The sequence below is a fragment of the Taudactylus pleione genome, unplaced genomic scaffold, assembly GCF_031769625.1.
Source record: "Taudactylus pleione unplaced genomic scaffold, aTauple2 ptg000055l, whole genome shotgun sequence".
Taxonomy (NCBI): Eukaryota; Metazoa; Chordata; class Amphibia; order Anura; family Myobatrachidae; genus Taudactylus; species Taudactylus pleione.
Genome location: NW_028284457.1, coordinates 7,577,163 through 7,595,417, shown reverse-complemented (window position 1 = coordinate 7,595,417; position 18,255 = coordinate 7,577,163). Strand labels below are relative to the sequence as shown.

The 18,255-nt window shown below is 38.5% G+C and overlaps 1 protein-coding gene across 1 annotated transcript in view; it reads left to right on the top strand.

Moving 5' to 3' along the window:
* GRID2 (glutamate ionotropic receptor delta type subunit 2) overlaps positions 1–18,255 on the top strand; it is a 1,139,199-nt gene that overhangs the window by 900,100 nt on the left and 220,844 nt on the right. The window contains exon 13 of the mRNA XM_088464469.1: positions 12,686–12,881. Coding sequence (XP_088320595.1) covers positions 12,686–12,881 — 196 coding nt within the window. The remainder of the gene's footprint in view (positions 1–12,685; positions 12,882–18,255) is intronic.

The window sequence follows — 18,255 nt, the reverse complement described above, 5'->3', positions numbered from 1 at the left end:
GGTGTTTTCCTTCTCCTGACCACCAGAGGCTTCCACTTGCTCTTAAGCACTATACTAAGCCAAGATAGCAGCATCATAGGGGAACAGCTTACTACTTATTTTTGATATCTAAATGGGAACATTTTGTTATATAAATTACTTAAGTGTTGTTACTTGTCTTAGGTTGTGCTAAGTGATCTACTGTAGCCTGATTTTTGTCTTCTTCACTTCTGCCAGAACTTGCAGTTTGTACAACTCAATACCTGTCACAGATGCATGGTACACAATGTGGGATATTCTATTAAACCATTGCTCCTGACATTTGTATTCCTTGCCGACCTCATTTTACAGCCCTTTTAGACCAATATTGTAGCATGATATTTGAGACACAAAATAAAATTCACTGAAAAGGTACATATTGAGAATTATCTGGAAAATATCAAGTATCTCCTGCCCATTGTCTATGTAGTTATGCAAGTCCTCAAATTTTAGAACTATGAGACACAGAAGGAGCATAATGTCTAGATTTTCCAACAAGTAACCCAGGCTTGGCATTTCAGTGCACAACTGCTCACTTCCCATCAATACATTAAAGGTCTTTTGCATTATCTATTGAAAGTTCTATCTTGCAGCAATTGCCCATGTTTTAGATATGTACAGTTATTGCACCACACAAAGAAAAGCATTCCATAGTGGAGTATGAAACAGAATTCATGAGATGAGTGTTCAACACAGAGTGAAACACTGCTGTAAAATTAACCTTTTCAAAAACAAACTTTCTAATGCTGGGTACACACTGGCAGATACATTGGCTGATCAATTGATTGACCAACATATCTTGTGTGCGTAGGCCAGTGCGTACCAGTGATATGTCTGTGAACAACATCGCTCTTAGACATATCGCGTCAGCTGTGCTGCAAAGCCAATTACCAATATATCTGCGGATATATCGGGGCATCGTGCTGTGTGCACGGGCAGTCAACATTTGCAACAGAGGCCGCGGGGAGGTGGGAAGCGACACACCACCCCGGTACGGGACCTGCAGCCAGATGACAGATCATGGGTGTTCAGTGTGTATGAAGAACCATCATCTGCAGATATATCTGCTGATCACTCCATCTGCAGATATATCTTTTAGGTGTGTACCTAACCCAGCATAACTCACTCAATGATGAATTGGCAAGGGCAGAGATTCACACCAAACTTCTAGCCTTTTATCGCCACTGTATACACGTCTGCCAGAGGGAAAACAAGAAAAGCAGGTTTCGACTTGATTACAAAAAACCAGCCAGTTCTATCACTTTAACAGATAATGAAACACAACTATCCAGAACTTGAAGCAAAATACCTGTAGGTATACAGCATATAGACACATGAAAGTGCATATAGGTAAGATATAACAACTCTGGGAGAACCAAACATGGTTAGCTTAATAAATTATATGATCTTCCTAGTCACCTTTGCAAGTCATTAACAATAGTAACAAAACCTGAACTCTTTAATCATGAGTATGTGGCATATGAATACTACATCACATCATAATACAAACACTTTATTTTGTAGCTTCTAGCATCAAGAAAGAATGAAAAGATTCACAGTGTTGAATTCCAGTGAAGTTCTGGATCAATTCTTACTGTCTATCTACTACAGTAATGATGTATTCCAGTACCAACTTAAACTTTTTGCAAAATATGGTAATTAATATTCAAACAGGACATGAAGTACTGATGGAGACTAATACCTACAGTATTTTAGTGGAGGTAGTGGATGACAATCTTTTCATTTGGGTCATATCACCTAGCAGACTGAACCATTTGCAGTCATCATGGAACTGCTCATCATAAATCTCTTAAACTACTAGAATAGGTACCACTGCAGAAAGTAAACCTTGCTGATGTATATTATAAGAACACACTTAGGGCCAAATGTAATAGGGTGAGAATTTAGAGAATGTGAGAGTTTAGCAGTAAACCCACACTTTTTAAACTCGGCCAATGTAATAGAGTCCCTCTCACGATTTAAACTCTCATGAAGATGTTTTCCAATTTTGAAGATAAACATCGACCAATGTGAGAGTTACTGCTAAACTCTCACATTTACCAAACTCTCATCCTATTACATTTGGTGCCTAATCTTTCTCTGCATCAGACATAGGATGACTTGATAGAACTGCTGCATGGGTATGCCATACCTTGCACATTTATTTAACAGCCAACAGAACCAAGTTTAAATTCCCTTAAGCATACCTAGAGATAAAAATGATTTATAATTTATTTGCACACCTACTTCTCCAGCTAGAGTAGCAATATTCTTTGTAAAAAAAAATAATAATAAAATAACTGGCTTATCACAACCTAGAATTAACTATAAAAAAGTTAATACAGTTGTATCCTCTTTCCTTTCATCCTAGAAGAGTTGGGAAGACTCTTTTTATCAATGAAGTAATTATTGTAAATGGTAAAGTCAATGACAAATAAATAGATAGATAAGTTATCAGCAGGACTTTTTGTAAAGGTATAACTATAGACACCACGGGAGGTGAGTTACACCCACATGCCATTCCCCACTGGGAAACGCATGCACTTGAGGACACTGGGCTTGTACCCCTTATCCCCCCACCACCATACCTAACTTCACCTTAAAGTGTATACATTTTGGAGAATTGTGTCTCTAATTTAACATGGTTTATTAACTTTACACTAAACCTTCTCATTATTTGAACAAGTTATTTACCATCCATCTGAGACTATTACATCTTTATATTGCATCTGATCACATTAGTTTACCAATAGATATCACACAGACACTACACCATTAAACTGCTTTGTTACAGACTTTAACCATAACAACGCTGTGATTCTCCTCGAATCTCTATGACATTGCTTAATTGTATTTTATTTGTGCCACTACTACATTATTAATATTTTTAATACACCTTCAGGTGCAGATCACATTCCCCTGAATTGTAAATAAGCTAATGCTGCAGGAGGTGTCCTGTTAGCATCACAGATCTGAGTGTTACGTTCAAAGATGCAACAACAGATCACCATCGGTTGCAATAGCTGCAGTCATCGCCCATCTGAGTAAGCTTAAGCATACTCCGAATGGATGACGGAACTCCTCTGCCAGGGCTAGGAAATCGGCAGATGCACTGACCTTAGCACTACCCCAAAACAGAGTGGCATGCCACCATTTTGGAGAACTATCCCCGTCGCCACCCATTCCCTACCTTCAAATGGACGCAGTCTGTCAATCAGTTGTCAAGGGTACTGCGACTGGGGTTGCAGTGGTATCACAGCACATGCACACTAAAGCCCCGACGTATGCGCAGTCCACCACCATTGGCTTGTACGTAAACCTTCAGATTTGCATACAAGTCTGAATCAGGCCCAATATTGGTACATTTATGCAGCCCAAAAGTACTACTTATACACGATACAGGTGTACAGGTACACATTTGTGTATTTAACGAGCCTAAGACAAATAGGTTCCATTACCTCTGTAAGTACTCATACTTCTTACTTAATTTAATTTTCAGTACTGGGGCAAAATATCACCCACCTGATATTCAGGAATATATTATTCTGATGCATTGTGTTCTGAGATTTACCTTGAAATAAATTGGCTTTTCCTAGTAATTATATTTAAAATAAATATATAGATATAGTTTTTTTTATCATCCTATTATTAGTAAAATGTATTCTATTATTGTTTGAATAGAACTTTCCAAGTCAATAGTGCAGCATGTAACAGGAATGATATACCTTGGGAGCCCTGATGCCAATAATCATTTTACATGTAGAAGACATTCAGCCCTTGCACGGGAAGAGATATTTGCAATTAAAAGCTGGAAAACTGAGAGTGTTATACTCTTGTTATATATTTATTTAACAACAAAGCTGAGATAACTACATTTTATCAGCTTGTCCTGCCTTGACCTGACTTAACAAACTTCAAATTTATCTCTGGAAAAAATGTGCTGCACAGAATGGTATGGTGAGCGGCATCCAAAGCAATAATTAGAAAATTGCTGAACAGAGCAATTATTTCACCAATTATTTAGTAACTAATTATTTTTTAGCTCATAGGCTTTAGTGACAGTCATTTCTAATAACATCATTATAATTGTTCATAAAAAACAATTCCTGATCAGTTGAAGAAAGCTTTTTTTTATTTTTCCTCCTCTCATCAATGTTCACTAGCTAAAAGTGCCTGTTACTTTAACTAGTTCTGAATTTTATGATTATTTTGATTCATATTATATATTTCTACCAAATAGCATCCATCTTCCGGTTCTGCTAGGTTTGTTACATTTCAGTGTGCTTAATGAGAGTGTCTACCTATTTGAAAAGCTAGTGAGAAAGCTAATTATGCATAATTGCTACATAGAGACATAAACAACATGGAAATAAGTGTTCACTTGTTTGACTGTATTTTAACACAGCTACACTTGAATAGAAATGTGGCACTTTACCTGGCAAGGTATTTAGAACATCCTGATATCATCATCTAAGCTTAATAATGGTTTGAGTATATTTGTTTAGAGCAGTAGCAGCACAATGAATAAGAATCAGTGAGAATGAGATGGATTTTCAAATATGTACAGAAGCCTTATGCTTTTCTCATGATAACAAAAGTTATCCATGCATAATATATAAATATATTAATGAATATATACTATGATGAATACACTTTTGCTAGCAAAATCATTGTTTTGCTTGCCAAAATATATTATTTTCTTTATTACACTTTTTGTAGACAGTAGCTGTCACTGTATAGCTTTTCATTATTGAACAGAAACAGAAAAAAAGGACAGTCCTTACAGTTCCCGGCTCTTCTGCTCAGCAGGGATGTAGGCTAAAAGCATAACCAAGTGATCATTCATTTCATTTTTTGCAGAGAGCAAACACTAATTTGGAACTATAAAGTATTGTCTTGGTTTTTGCATTACATACACTGGCGGAATGCCATCATTTTACCCAACTAGAAGAGTCTAAAATGTTTTAAAACTGTTCCACAGGTAGCAGGAATCTATGATTTGCAAACTTTGATTGTTCTAGGGAATAGGACTGACACTTTGAAACAGCAGTTGGAGATTGGCAGCAAGCCTCCTGATGATCTGCTGCTGGCAGGGAAAGTGAAACTTAAATCACTTCCCTGCAAATCAGACAGCAGAGCTATGTGTTCGCAACCATGCATGGCAGTCAGGTGCATGCTCGCGCTCAGCTGCTCTGCTGATTATATTCTCAGAAACTTACTGGTGGCAATCGTGATCCCTTAACAAATAAAAAGAAGCAAAGATTGACTGGATAAAGGCAGTGGCATCCCTCCCCGAGGTGTGGGGAGGGACACTGTGCGTGTGGTGAAAAGGGGAGGTGCCACGTGAGAAGGGGCATGGCCATGTGGGAAGGGGGTGTGGCCTTGTGGCCTGAACCCCGTTCTATTACTTGGGGGGAGAGCCGGGGGTGCAAGAGGTACCTACGTGGAGTGCTGGCTGGCTCGCTCAGTGTCAGGAGCCAAGTGATGCACTTAATGCTACAGTGCAGCACCCGGCTCATGTCAGTGAGGGGGATCTGCACCTTGGTGTCACCCAGCTGCGGACCGCACCCCCTTGTGACGCCATTGATAAAGGCAAATAAGAGGAATCCAAAGGTTGCAAAAAATTTAAATGTATTGACTAAGAAAACAGAACTGCCAGTAATGCAATGAATATATAACCCTAATAAAAATAAACTGGGAAGATGTTGTAAAACGTAGAAGGTATAACCCAGAATCTTGAATGTAACTGGACTGAAATTCATTCAATATCATGGCAGAACTTTATAGGTTATGTATGAGCCAATTCATAATGTCCTTCTGGACCAGTTTTTGCACCTTCCGCTGGTCTTTTGGAGGATCTAAAGGAAAGGCAATAACAAACCAAAGTTCCAAATAATAGTCTGGAGAGACAAGCTCTTTGAGGCAGCCTTAGTAGCTGCAGCTCCCCAAAGGAAATTACCTTTAAAACAAGATGAGCAAGCCATGGATCAAATATATCAATAAAAGTGAGTTCTACCCCCAAGCTGCCAAAGCTAGAGCCAATAAGGAAGCAACATTCTCAGAGCTGGAAAGCAAACTCAGTGAAGCATCTAAGGCAGCGATGTATGAGAAGAACGGATCGATATCCCAAGTTTCAGAATATCTAGGACAAATTGGTCTAGATAGAAGAATAGCCCTTAACAAGCATAGGTAAATTATATTATCTATGAAGTGTGCTGCGCCATATGATCTAATGGTGGCTAAAGCCATCCCCAATTGAAATTTGTGGGCAAAAATGTCTAGGTCTGATTGGAGAATAGAGACCAGGGAGTAAATTTACTAAAGTTCGATTTGGTATTCAATTTTATGAATTGATAAAATCGACTGAAATCAAATTTAAATCGAACTGCAACATACCTTAACAAATCCCTCATTTACTAATATTCAATTTTGCATTCGATTTTCAAATCAAATTCGATTTTGGTTGATTTTAAGAAGGGATTTTGAGCTCAGTTTATGAAATCCCTTCCTAAATCGAACCTCAAGTCCCCATTAAAATCGAATGCAAAATAGAATGCAAACTCGAACTCAGCAACCTCATTACTTTGGGCCAAATGTATCACATGCACACTAAATAACAGGGGAAAAAATTGGAAATACTTGTGCACACTCTTGAAAAGTGAAAGTGATTTATAATTTCTTCATAATATAATATGCTCATCTTAAATACACATATATATATATATATATATATATATATATGTATGTATATATATATATATATATATATATGTGTGTGTGTGTATATACATTTATATGGATATATATATACTGTATACTGTACATGTGTGTGTATATATATATATATATATGTATATATATATATATATATATATAATTTTTTTAAAACTTATTTTGTACACCTGGCTACGTCTGCTGAACCCCACCATGGGGGGGACCTGTATGCACCTTTGCAATGGGGCCCCCGAAGAACTAGTTATGCCTCTGATACCGCAGGTAGGTGCACAGCATAGCCTTGAGCAGCCATTATTCATATAGTCAGACCACCCCCACATGCTTTTGGGAACTTTTAAAGGCATCACAATCAATTTCCAGTCAACAGAATGGTGTTTAGAAGCTCAAATCGACTGTCTCTCCATTCTATTCATTTGGGGATTTGAAGTTTGATTTTGAGTTCGATTTACGTTCAATTTGCAAATTGAGTCATAGTAAATGAAGGGATCCTATATTCGACTATGGGAAAATATCGATGTTTTGCCTATATTCGATTTTGAGTGAAATTCCGTTTCCTGTTCGATTTGACATTCGATTTTGGCTTTAGTAAAACTAAAATATCGAAATTGAATGGAAATCGAACCAAAATTGAATGACAAATTGAACAGAATCCATAATCGATCTTTAGTAAATATACTCGCAGGTGAGAACCACAGATCTGATAATGCTAAGAAAAAAACTCCTTAATCATTGCAAAATATTTAGCCTTTGTCCTTGTTCAGGAGTTCAATTTTGAGGTCCATTTTATAATGTCCATTTGGTCCCAGTAAATACACACATGTGTCTTGTTATTATCACTAAAGCTTGCCGTACCTTTGATCATGAGTGTTCAGCTTCTATTTGCTGTCAATGGCAGAATTATCATTCTTATTTCGCTACTGTACACTGTACCCCTTGCAATGAAATCAGACGGTGGCCAGGCTCTGTAGAAGTGCCCGTCACGGGGCTAGTCCTTACTTCGGTTTCCTTCTGTTCTCCTCCATTTCACCCAATGCACTTCACACCTTCCTGGAGTGCTTTTTCAAAGGTGGATACTGTGCTCCCGTGTTTTCTTTATATAGGTAAAACTTTATTTTGCCAGAAATGACAATTGGGCACAAGCACAGGAAGCCATCAGAAAAGGCAGTGTGCACATGTTCTGAAGACAGTAAAATCATGTATTTAAAAACTTCAAAAGATTTTAATAAAAATGTAAAAATAAATATTAATTGTGTTTAATAGGTTTTCTATTTGGATGTATATTTGTATGTATCGGTGAGTAAATTATGTAAAAGTATGGAGGATTGCTTATAAAAATGCTTTTTGTTCTGTATCAATATTGAGACCATATGGTTCCAGTGTTTCTCAAAGGTTAATCCATTTTGTTTCAGTCTTCTTAAGTTTGCAGGATGTGCCAATGTCATGTGAGAATTTCTTCTATTTTTTTAATAATTAGCATTGTACTGTTTAATGCATTAATAATGGTTTATAGGTGATTAGGTCTTTTCTTTCCTTCTGGATGACTTTGTCAATTTGTTGTTGTAGGGCAGATTCTTTGTATCCCTTCTCTAAGAATGTATTCTTTATATCCTTGCTTTGTTCTCAAAAGGTGGACTCTTCTGTACAATTTCTCCTCAACCATCTAAATTGGCCTCCAGGGATGTTGTCCGCCCATTTCCTATGATGGGTACTGTTTTACACAAACATATTTTTTTCATTGCATTCCTTTGTGTGTGTTCTTGTTTGAACCTGATCTTCTTTTATGAAAATTTTGAGATTGAGAAAATCACCATCTCTGTGCTAAACGTCTTTGTTAACTCAAAATTAAAGGTGTTATTATTCATGTATTGTATAAACTGTAGGAGTTCTTCTTGTTGTCCATTCCAGATAAAGAACAGATTGTCTATGTATCTGTGCCAACATATGATGTTTTCAAGGAATTCATTTTTGCTCCAGATTTTTTGGTCTTCCCACCATGCCATGAAGTGGTTAGCATAGCTGGTTGAAAATTATGTCCCCATAGTAGTCCCTCTTTTTTGGAGAAAGAATTCACCATTGTACCAATAATAATTATGTTGCAAGATGAAGTCGATATTGTCCATGATGAAGTTAATTTGTGTGCTTGAAATGTCTGTCTGATTGGATAGGTAGTATCAGGTTGCTTCACAACCTTTATTATGATTAATCACTGTATATAGTGATTTTTTAACACTTGTGCACAATGTATATGTGTTCTTCCATTCTATTTGGTTGATGACTTGTAAGATACTCATCGTGTCTTTAAGAAAGCTTTTTTTATTTATGACCAATGTTTGGAGAAATTGATCTATATATCTTGAAAGGTTGGATGTCAGTGATCTGACACCTGAAATTGTTGGCCTACCGGGGGATGTTCACAGTTTTTGTGCACTTTTGAAAGATGATAAAATGTTGGTATTCTTGGATGTTCTACTCTGATGTTATTATATATATTTTTTTGTTAGTACACCAATTTCTAATCTTTCATCAAGATGCTCTGTTAGTTCTCTTTGAAAATACATTTTTGGATATTTTGGTAGTTTCTTGTAGGTTTCTATATCGGAGAGCAATCTTCTACCCTCTGTTTCATATTTATCCCTATCCATCACAAAGACTCTTCCCTATTATTTCTGCAGGCATTATTATCAAGGATATATATTTCTTTAGTTGTTTTAATCCTTCTATTCCTTTATGTGTGCAATTATACTCACTTTAATTTTTTCAGGAAGTTGGGAGATTTCTTTTTCCACCAAGCATTGAAAAGGGACCTTTTAGGTGAGTGGGAAAAAATATCGTTGTCGGTCTAAAATTTTTATGTATAAATTCTGTCACAGCTGAATCTTTTTTTATGAGTTGATCACTAGAAAAAAATCTTAATACATTTTTTTTTTTGTGTGTGTCTATGTAGAGGTCATGTTAGTATCTGAATGTGGTGAAAATTTTAAGTTTTTTTTTAAATACACTGATTTGTTCTTCTAATAGTGTATTTGAACTGAGGATAAAGATAGCTTTCATTGACGTACTATTGTTCTCTGGTGTAACTGTGTGTTGGCCCTTTTTTCTTTTGCCCCCTCTTGTTCCCCTTTTGAGAATACGTTGCTTCTCCTTTTATCTATATTGATTTGGTATAGTCTTTTCTGTGCCCCAAATTGCTTCTAATAAATCATGTTCCTCGTCTTCATCAGTTCCTCTTTTGGGAGTTTTTTCTGTGTTCTGTTATGTTATCTTTTTTTTCTTTTTCGTCCAGTAATACATAGTAATTATGTGTTTCTTCCTTTTGGGCTTCTTCTTTTCCCTGATTAATTGATTGTCTGATGAGTTTGTTAGGGTTCTCACCTTCATAAGAAAAAATCCTTTTATTGTATGGCTTATAATTTCTTGAAGTTCCTGGCATTGGATTTTGTTTGTGTTCCCTTCTGTTTGTGCAATTGGTGTTAGAATTTCTTCTGTTGTTTTTGTCTTCCTGAGGGATCTTCCTATTATACTCCATATTTTAAAACAATCTTTTTTCATTAGTTTTTTTCAGAAATTCCTATTTTTCTTCCATATCTCTTTAGAATTTTCTCTGTTTTTGTCTGATTATATCTTTTTCTAGTTTCTCAGTTTTCCTATTGGTCATTTCCATTACATTTTCAAAGTCTTCCATTGAGTGTACTGTAGTGGTCCGAATTTCTTCTCCATTTTTTCAATTGATTCATCCATAGATTTAAGCAACATTTTTCTGTCTTCAATAATCAGAGAGATAAGGTTCCTCAAACATGTGTCCAGAATCTCGTTCCATTTTTTCTGGAAGTTGATCCTACCAGCTCAAATGTGGAATTTTTTATAATACGTAATCTCTTTGGGATCATCTCTTGTTCAAAATATTCAGACAGGGTTGTAATTTCCACCCCATTGTCTTGTTTCCTGTATATAAAGCTTTTCTAATTTTAGATATTGTGCACAGAAATGTTCTACTTCTACCTCTAATTCCAGAGTATGTTTTGACATACAGAAGATATCAAATATTCCTTCCTGTGTTTGAGTGCGATGTGTGCTGATGAATATGACATAATTGTAAGCAGCAGGTCACTAGTACAAGGTTAGGATCAATAAATAAAAGAAAGTGCCCCTGCACTAGTGTAAAGTGTGTTAACAGCAATTTCATATTGATTATTTTATGTTCTATATGCTTTCCTAATACGGTAAAGCTCGTTGTACATGGACATAAATTATAACTTTTTAACTGAGCTGCTAACACACTTTACACTAGCGCAGGACACTCTCTTTTATTTATTGATCCCAACAGTCTGGTGTGCCTAGTAAGCTATCTGTTGGATACCCCAGTGAAACTTTGGTACCTCTTCTGAGATGTGCATTGAGGGGAATCCAAAGTTTGGATGGCCAAACTGGTTATGCCAGAATGTTTGGAGGAATCTGACCTTTATTTGGTGTTTGTAGAATACTCTTAACAGAAGAGCCATTAAGAGAAATGCATAAGGAAAGGGAATGTTCATCCATGGGAAAGACAGCATGTCCATTTTTCAAGTACCCTTCTACCAGACTCTAGAAACAAGAGGAGTCTGGGCTTTCAGAGGAGAGGCAAAGAGAACTACCACTGGAACACCAACTGATAAGACTATTTTCTGAAAGATGTCTTTTATAGACACTTCGTCCAAAGATAGACTCCTTCTGGACAATGAATCTGCTAGTTCATATGTCTCTCCAGGGATGTTTATGGCAAAAAGGACCCTCAGCATGGCCCAATGACAATTCCAGCCCTGGGCTGACCAGTTTGGGGCTGGTTGATGGTATAGCAGGGGGACCCCATGCTGGGTGTCTCGCTGCTATAGTGTCAGCCCCCCAGGTGGTTCAGCCTGGTGCTTGTTATAGTCACTCATTTTTCCCCCTTATATTCCAATAACAGACTAGGCTCGGAGCTGGTTATTGATTTGGAAGGAGGACTCTATGCTTTTTTTTGTTTTAAATGAACAATTTATTTTATTTTATTTTCACATAGCTAAGTTTGCACACATCATACTGATCTGTGAAGTGCTTACAGCCAGCCCACAAAGGTGGAGTTACTTCAGGGAGGAATACTGAGTAGAAAGAAGACAGGGAGAGATTTATATGCAATTCAAAACATGTTAGATATGGCATTTCCAGGATTATGACATTTTGCCTTGACCTGCAACCTGGATTTGGCTGAGGGAACAGAGCCATGCCTTGGTTCGACTTGGAACCCCCAAGTTTAGGTGTGTTCATTTTATTAGTAAACAAAACTGCTCATCTCTAGCAAAAATGGTTATTTTTTCAGAATTTAGGAGTCTTCTACATTTCCAAATAGGCCCCTTGGTTGATTGTTTACCTCTACCTTGCCTTGGTTTAAGGAAAATTGTACACTTGAAAGCACTGTTAATAAATCAGCTCTAAAGTTCTCTCTATGGTAAAGATTTCCATACATAGATGAATATGTTAATATGTTTATATACTGTAAATATCAATGCATATACTAAATATGTTCATCATTTCCATAGGTTTTGTTTAATTGCTTTGTGAAATAGATCATTTGTTAAAGTTTACCACTGACACCGATTCAATGCATTCATTTAATTGCTGGGACATGCTAACAAATATCATGCCTATCCTGTACAAACAATGCTTTGTATGGGAAATTTGAGGCCTGCATTACCTGTTCTCATTAAATAAATGTCATCTCTTCCTTGGAGAAGCCAGTAACGCACTATGGAACAACAACTATGCAGCATGTGAAATGTTAATCAGAGAAATTAAAAGGAAAAACCTGTTGAGCTTTTCTTTCTATGATATAATGTACCCACAATGTTTAGTTACTGTTTTACTGAATTCTTGCACAAATGTTAACTATTACATGTTGATATATTTTTCATAAACTTAGGTCTCTCCAGGATCTCTCAAGGCAGACAGATATTCCTTATGGTACAGTCTTTGACTCTGCTGTTTACGAGCACGTTCGGGTGAAAGGGATGAATCCGTTTGAGAGGGACAGCATCTATTCTCAAATGTGGCGGATGATTAACAGGAGTAATGGAACTGAAAACAATGTTCAAGAATCTCTAGAAGGCATACAAAAGGTAAAACAGCTGTTATTTTTCCTAACACAATTCATGTCATATTTCTTTTATCGGTGCTTATGTAGTTGCTTGAGAGATGTTCACATTTAATAGAGTATGTACAATTAGTTAAGAGAATCTTAATCATATGCCATCCTCTATGGAACTGAACACTCCAATTTTTGACTGATGTGAAAGGCAGAGAGTCGCACTTAAACAGGAGGCACAAACATTAACTGCATAAAAGTTTTACTTTAGGAAAACAGAGACCAATGCTGGTAATGCATACTACAATATCTTAACCAATAACACAAATTATGTGATTCAAGAATAAGAATCTGATTACCATTGACCATTCTTTGACCAGGAAATGAACGGCCCTCCAGGGGAATGCAAAAACTTTTCTGAAAGGTACTAAAACAAAGCTGTAAAGGAGTTGTCATTTACTTCAGTGGGTGTGGCCGACCACCTGATTGGGTCTAAGGAAAGAAGTATAACTGCCTCAGTCCCCTCTCTTATTTCCTTCTGCCACTGTACAAGGGCATGGGTATAATTTTAACCATGGTGAGGCTACTCTCTGATCCAACCTTCTCCCTTTCCATCCACTTCAAATACATGGGCCATACTGTATGCACTACTGTTAGGTGCATGCATTACCTTTCAGGAGAAGAGTAGTGTAAAGTGAGGCATGCCTCCCAACTGTCCGTGCAGTAAGAAGAAAGTCCTGAATAAATGGGTCACTCACCAAAAAACAGGTTTGCCCCTCCAGAATCATGACAGTTGTCAGACTATTTTGCTCTCATTTAGCTGTTCACTTTCACTAACTGTTGTTGCTTGTCAGGATCTTGGAATGCTGGGGCTCTCTTAAAAAAAAGGATTGGTACATGAAATATGAAAAGGCTAGCATGAGTGATGCCTCTAGGGCTCCCATCCTGTAATCCAGCCCCAATGTTAAATCAACAGTGCACACATTTAAAAAATAGGCTTTCTATGTGCAATCAGCGCTGCCATAAAACATCAAACACTGTTTACATTTAAGGAATAAACAAACCCATTTCTCCACAAACAGCCCAACATTGCATAATTCATATTCACATTTATTAAATTGCTTTTATCAAATAAACCACCTACATTATAATTCCATCATTAAATGAATCTCTAGTAGCGTGACTATCCTTAAACTATAACATTTAATTGATATCCTACACACCCCCAGCCACATTACATAAAGAGCCCACCTTCCCCACACTTCCCTTCTATACTTAACACCCTTTCCCCACCATCAGTTCTCTCTACTCTCCCAAACCCCCACCTCCCCTACCCCACACTGGTTCTCTCCATCAAGTTTACCCTTCTTTTCCCAGCATAAGCTTTCTCCACTAACAGCAGCAACAAGATATGAGGTTTGTATAGAACAAATACAATTTTGGTGACTCAGCAAAAACAGTTTATGTCTCCTTATAGCATTACATACACGTGGTGTAACTGGGTAAAACATAGCTTCAATCACTTTAACTAGGGCCTGGCCGAATCACTCCCTTGGGAGCTTGGGTGCTCCTTCACTTTTAGGGAAGTATTACAACATCAATGACCAATACACAGCTATTTCACTCTTCCTAATATGAAGGCGCTGCTCAAATGTCGGAACTAGCAAGAGGTTGTACCAGGTGCTAGCAACCCCAACCCCATATACCCTGCTAGTGCCCCAACCCCTTGTGCCACCCAAACTCCAGCTATCTGTGAGACTTACTTTAGTCTCTGACAACAGATGGCTTCTTCACACTGACTTTCTCAGCTATCAAGTTCACTGTCCACAACTGTGAAAAAAACACTGTATTGGAGAATATTTAACTTATACAGTCAATGTATGCACAGCTGCACCATTCTAAAATGCAGAGTGATCTCCCTATTGTTGTGGCATGACCTGTGCCATGTCCGCCTCCCTCCTTCCTTGCTTGCTGCCAGCATGGCCAGTGTCTGTAAAATGTGCCTGCACAGACTTTTATTGTTTTTTGGCTGCCTGGTGACATAGATCAGTGAGCTGCACCATGCAGAGTTCTCAGGGCTTTGGTGCAGTTATCCTGCTACACTGCCTTTAGTTCCACCACTGTGTTGCTCACTCTACAGACTCCAATACTGTCAAGCAAGGAGCAAATGCAGGATTTATAGATGTGCAGTTCCAAATAGTAAAAGATTTGTCACAGTAAGACAGCAACATACACTTTTGTTTGATGGTTTGATTTATTTTAAACTGGAGAAAATAAATTAATGACAGCATGGAATACACCGCATCAACTTTTCCTTCACATGTCACTCTGATTGCCAGCTTTTCACTTACATACCAACCCCAACCAACCACCATTTCTCACTTTCTCACATGCCCCTGCCCTCCATATTTTTTTCTCACATACACCTCTGCCCATTAGTTTTTCCCTCATATACCCCTCTGCCCTCCAGCTTTTCCCTCAAATGTCCTTATGCTCACCAGCTTTCAATTCCCTTACATGCCACCATGCCAACCAGCTTTTCTCTCACATACCCCACTGCTGGTAAAGTTTTCGCTGAAAACACTTGCCCACCAGCTTTCCTCTCCCATGCCTTTTTGCCCACCAGTGTTTACCCCCATGCCTCTGCTCACCAGCTATTTCCTCACTCAGTGGAATATCCCAAGATCCTGGCACCTAAGGCAGCTGCTTTGAGCTGCCCAGTGGTAACACTGAATCTTGGAATTAGTGTGCTGCTTGTTGTCACTGGCCTGCTGTACCTGGACATTCTTCTGTACAGGCTGTTTTACAATTCTGAACTCTACATCCCCCTCCTCATTATTGCTTCTTTTCAGTCAGCAGCAGCCAAACTGTTACTTCTAGTTTCTCTTCATTCTGCACCCCTAATTCCTCCCCCCCTGGTCAGCTTCAACCCTTACTACTGTTGTCCATATCCCCTCTCCTCCCTGGTTCTCACCTTGCCCCATACACCAGCAAGTCTCTCAATTCCATACAGTTAATTACTTAGTTGTTAGCTTCTCTCCTCTCCTGCTTCTCTATGCTGGCAGCATCACAGTTTTCACCTATTAACAGTGCGCTGCTGTCATGGTCAGTCTGAAGAGTCTGGAACTGGGAGCCATTTATAGTTTAGGTCCAGAACCCCTAGTGAGAGGACAGGACTCTCAGGCAGTGGGGTCCACTGGGGATTTCCCTGTTACCCTGGTGAACCAGTCCATACTAAAACAGAACAATGCTTGCATTTACCAGTGTAAGTATGTATACTGTATAAACAATGAACAAAACAATATTGTATTGATTCACATTCGGATTAAAACATTTGAGCTTACAACCAAACATTTTTTTTTTTTAAATACTGGCGGAATTTTTATATTGTACTGAAAAACACACACTGGAAACAAATATTTGGAAAACACAAGAGCAAGACAGAATGTCAGTGATGAATATTATGTATGTCAGGGCCGAAACTAGGATATCTGTCACCCGGGGCAAGGCAGCAATTTTTCCGTACCTTCCCTTCCCATACCTAAATTTTGTCCTTGCTCCTCCATAAGGCAGTGCACTAGTCAAACGTCCCTGGTATAGTGACTTACATTATTCCACACACCATAATGCCCATTACACATTATGCCACACACTGTAATGCCTACTACCAAAGTGCCACTTACTTATTTGCCCCGGACACCATTTTATGCCCCACAGTAAGGCTTCTAATTACTTTTAAATTACCTGCTCATTGTCAGGGATTTTATACTCATTACCAGGGGTTTCATGCTCGTTGCCAGGGGTTTCATGCTGGTTGCTAGGGGTCTCATGCTCGTTGCCAGGGGTCTCATGCTCGTTACCAGGGGTCTCTTGCTCATTGCCAGAGGTCTCATGCTCTGGGTTTCATGCTCATTGCCAGGGGTTTCATGCTCGTTACCAGTTGTTTCACGCTCATTGGCAGGTGCTTCACAGGAGAAGATTCAGCTTTCTGCATCTTCTCCCGGCAGCGCCAGCATTCCCGGAACTTCCGGGAATGCCACATGCTATGCACTGGCCTAACAGACACTAGAGGTCCAGTAGGACCTCTAGCAACTGTCCCCTCCTAGGCGGCGGTCATTTTTGGAGGGCCGTTTTCAGCAGATTCCAATGCGGACGTCTAGTCCGCATGGAATATGCAGCCCACAAGCCTCTGCGCCTGCAAGCCACCGTGGGGTCTGCCGGGGCTGAGTCAGCCCTTCAGCACCCCCTCAAATCCGGGGCCTAGTGCACATGCACCTCTAGTTCCCCTCTCCCCCCCAGTTGTGGCCCTGAGTATGTGAAACTACTCATTTCCTCCAATCTCTCCCTTCCAAGAAAAATCTCTAGTGGTCCTGTAGCTCTTCTTTGCAGCACATTACTACCTGTACTTTCCTATAATTACACATATAGTATCTAGTGTAAATATAGGAAAAATTTGATTGTAATAAACAGTGGTCAAAGTGGGAAATGACAACTGAACAGCCTAGCCTACAGACGCTCTAGGGATTTTGATATTGTGAAATTAATTTTAGATACCTTTTTAACACTCCTGGCACCAACTATGTTAGACCACTTATAAAGAAAAGTAGCTATCTGACAAAGTGTGCTGATTTTACTTACTCTATATTGCAGTTTAAGCCAGTCTTTTTAACTCAGACTGTGCTAAGGATGATGTCTGTCTGACATCCAAAACTTTCAGGGGACAAATGTCCTCTGATGTCATTTCTCTCAATTTACTAATAGATTGCTGTAAATGAGCAGCAGCAGGTGGGCAATACTGTACTGTGGCCCAGTCACAGTTGGGACTATGGCAACTCCTACTGCTACTGTATGTCACTGACAGTAGGTTATCAAATTTAAAAAAATATGTAGAATAAGGGCCAATTGCTTTAGTCAGTCCAGTGATGATTTATGCTATAATCTGCCACTGCTACACAATTTATTTATTTTTAATTCTTACTGTAACTTGTCACTTAACCCTTCAAAAACATATTTTAACAACACCTATTTACTGCGAAGAAGTGCTAAGTGGGAGGTATAATCAGCATATTGTTGAAATAAAAAAATGAGTAATGTACATGTTTGCAATAGGAAAATTAGTTAACGTTACAGTATGTAACAGATACATTTTTGAGTGAGCTGGTCAGCTGTCCCTAGACCACTGGTGTGCTTTATTTGCTTTGCTTATCACTGCCTATTGTGAATCTTGGGCTTTGTGTCCATATTGCCTTTTAATTCTGCTGTGTGCGGCCTATGTCAAGTGCCTGAAAAGTGTAGGGAAATCATCCAGGACCCCAAAATAGTGGCAAATAAGATAACAGGACAGCGTAGAAGGCTGTTAGTGGCCATAAGCAAGTATTGGAAACAGTTAAATGGTGTCAAATGGTTGA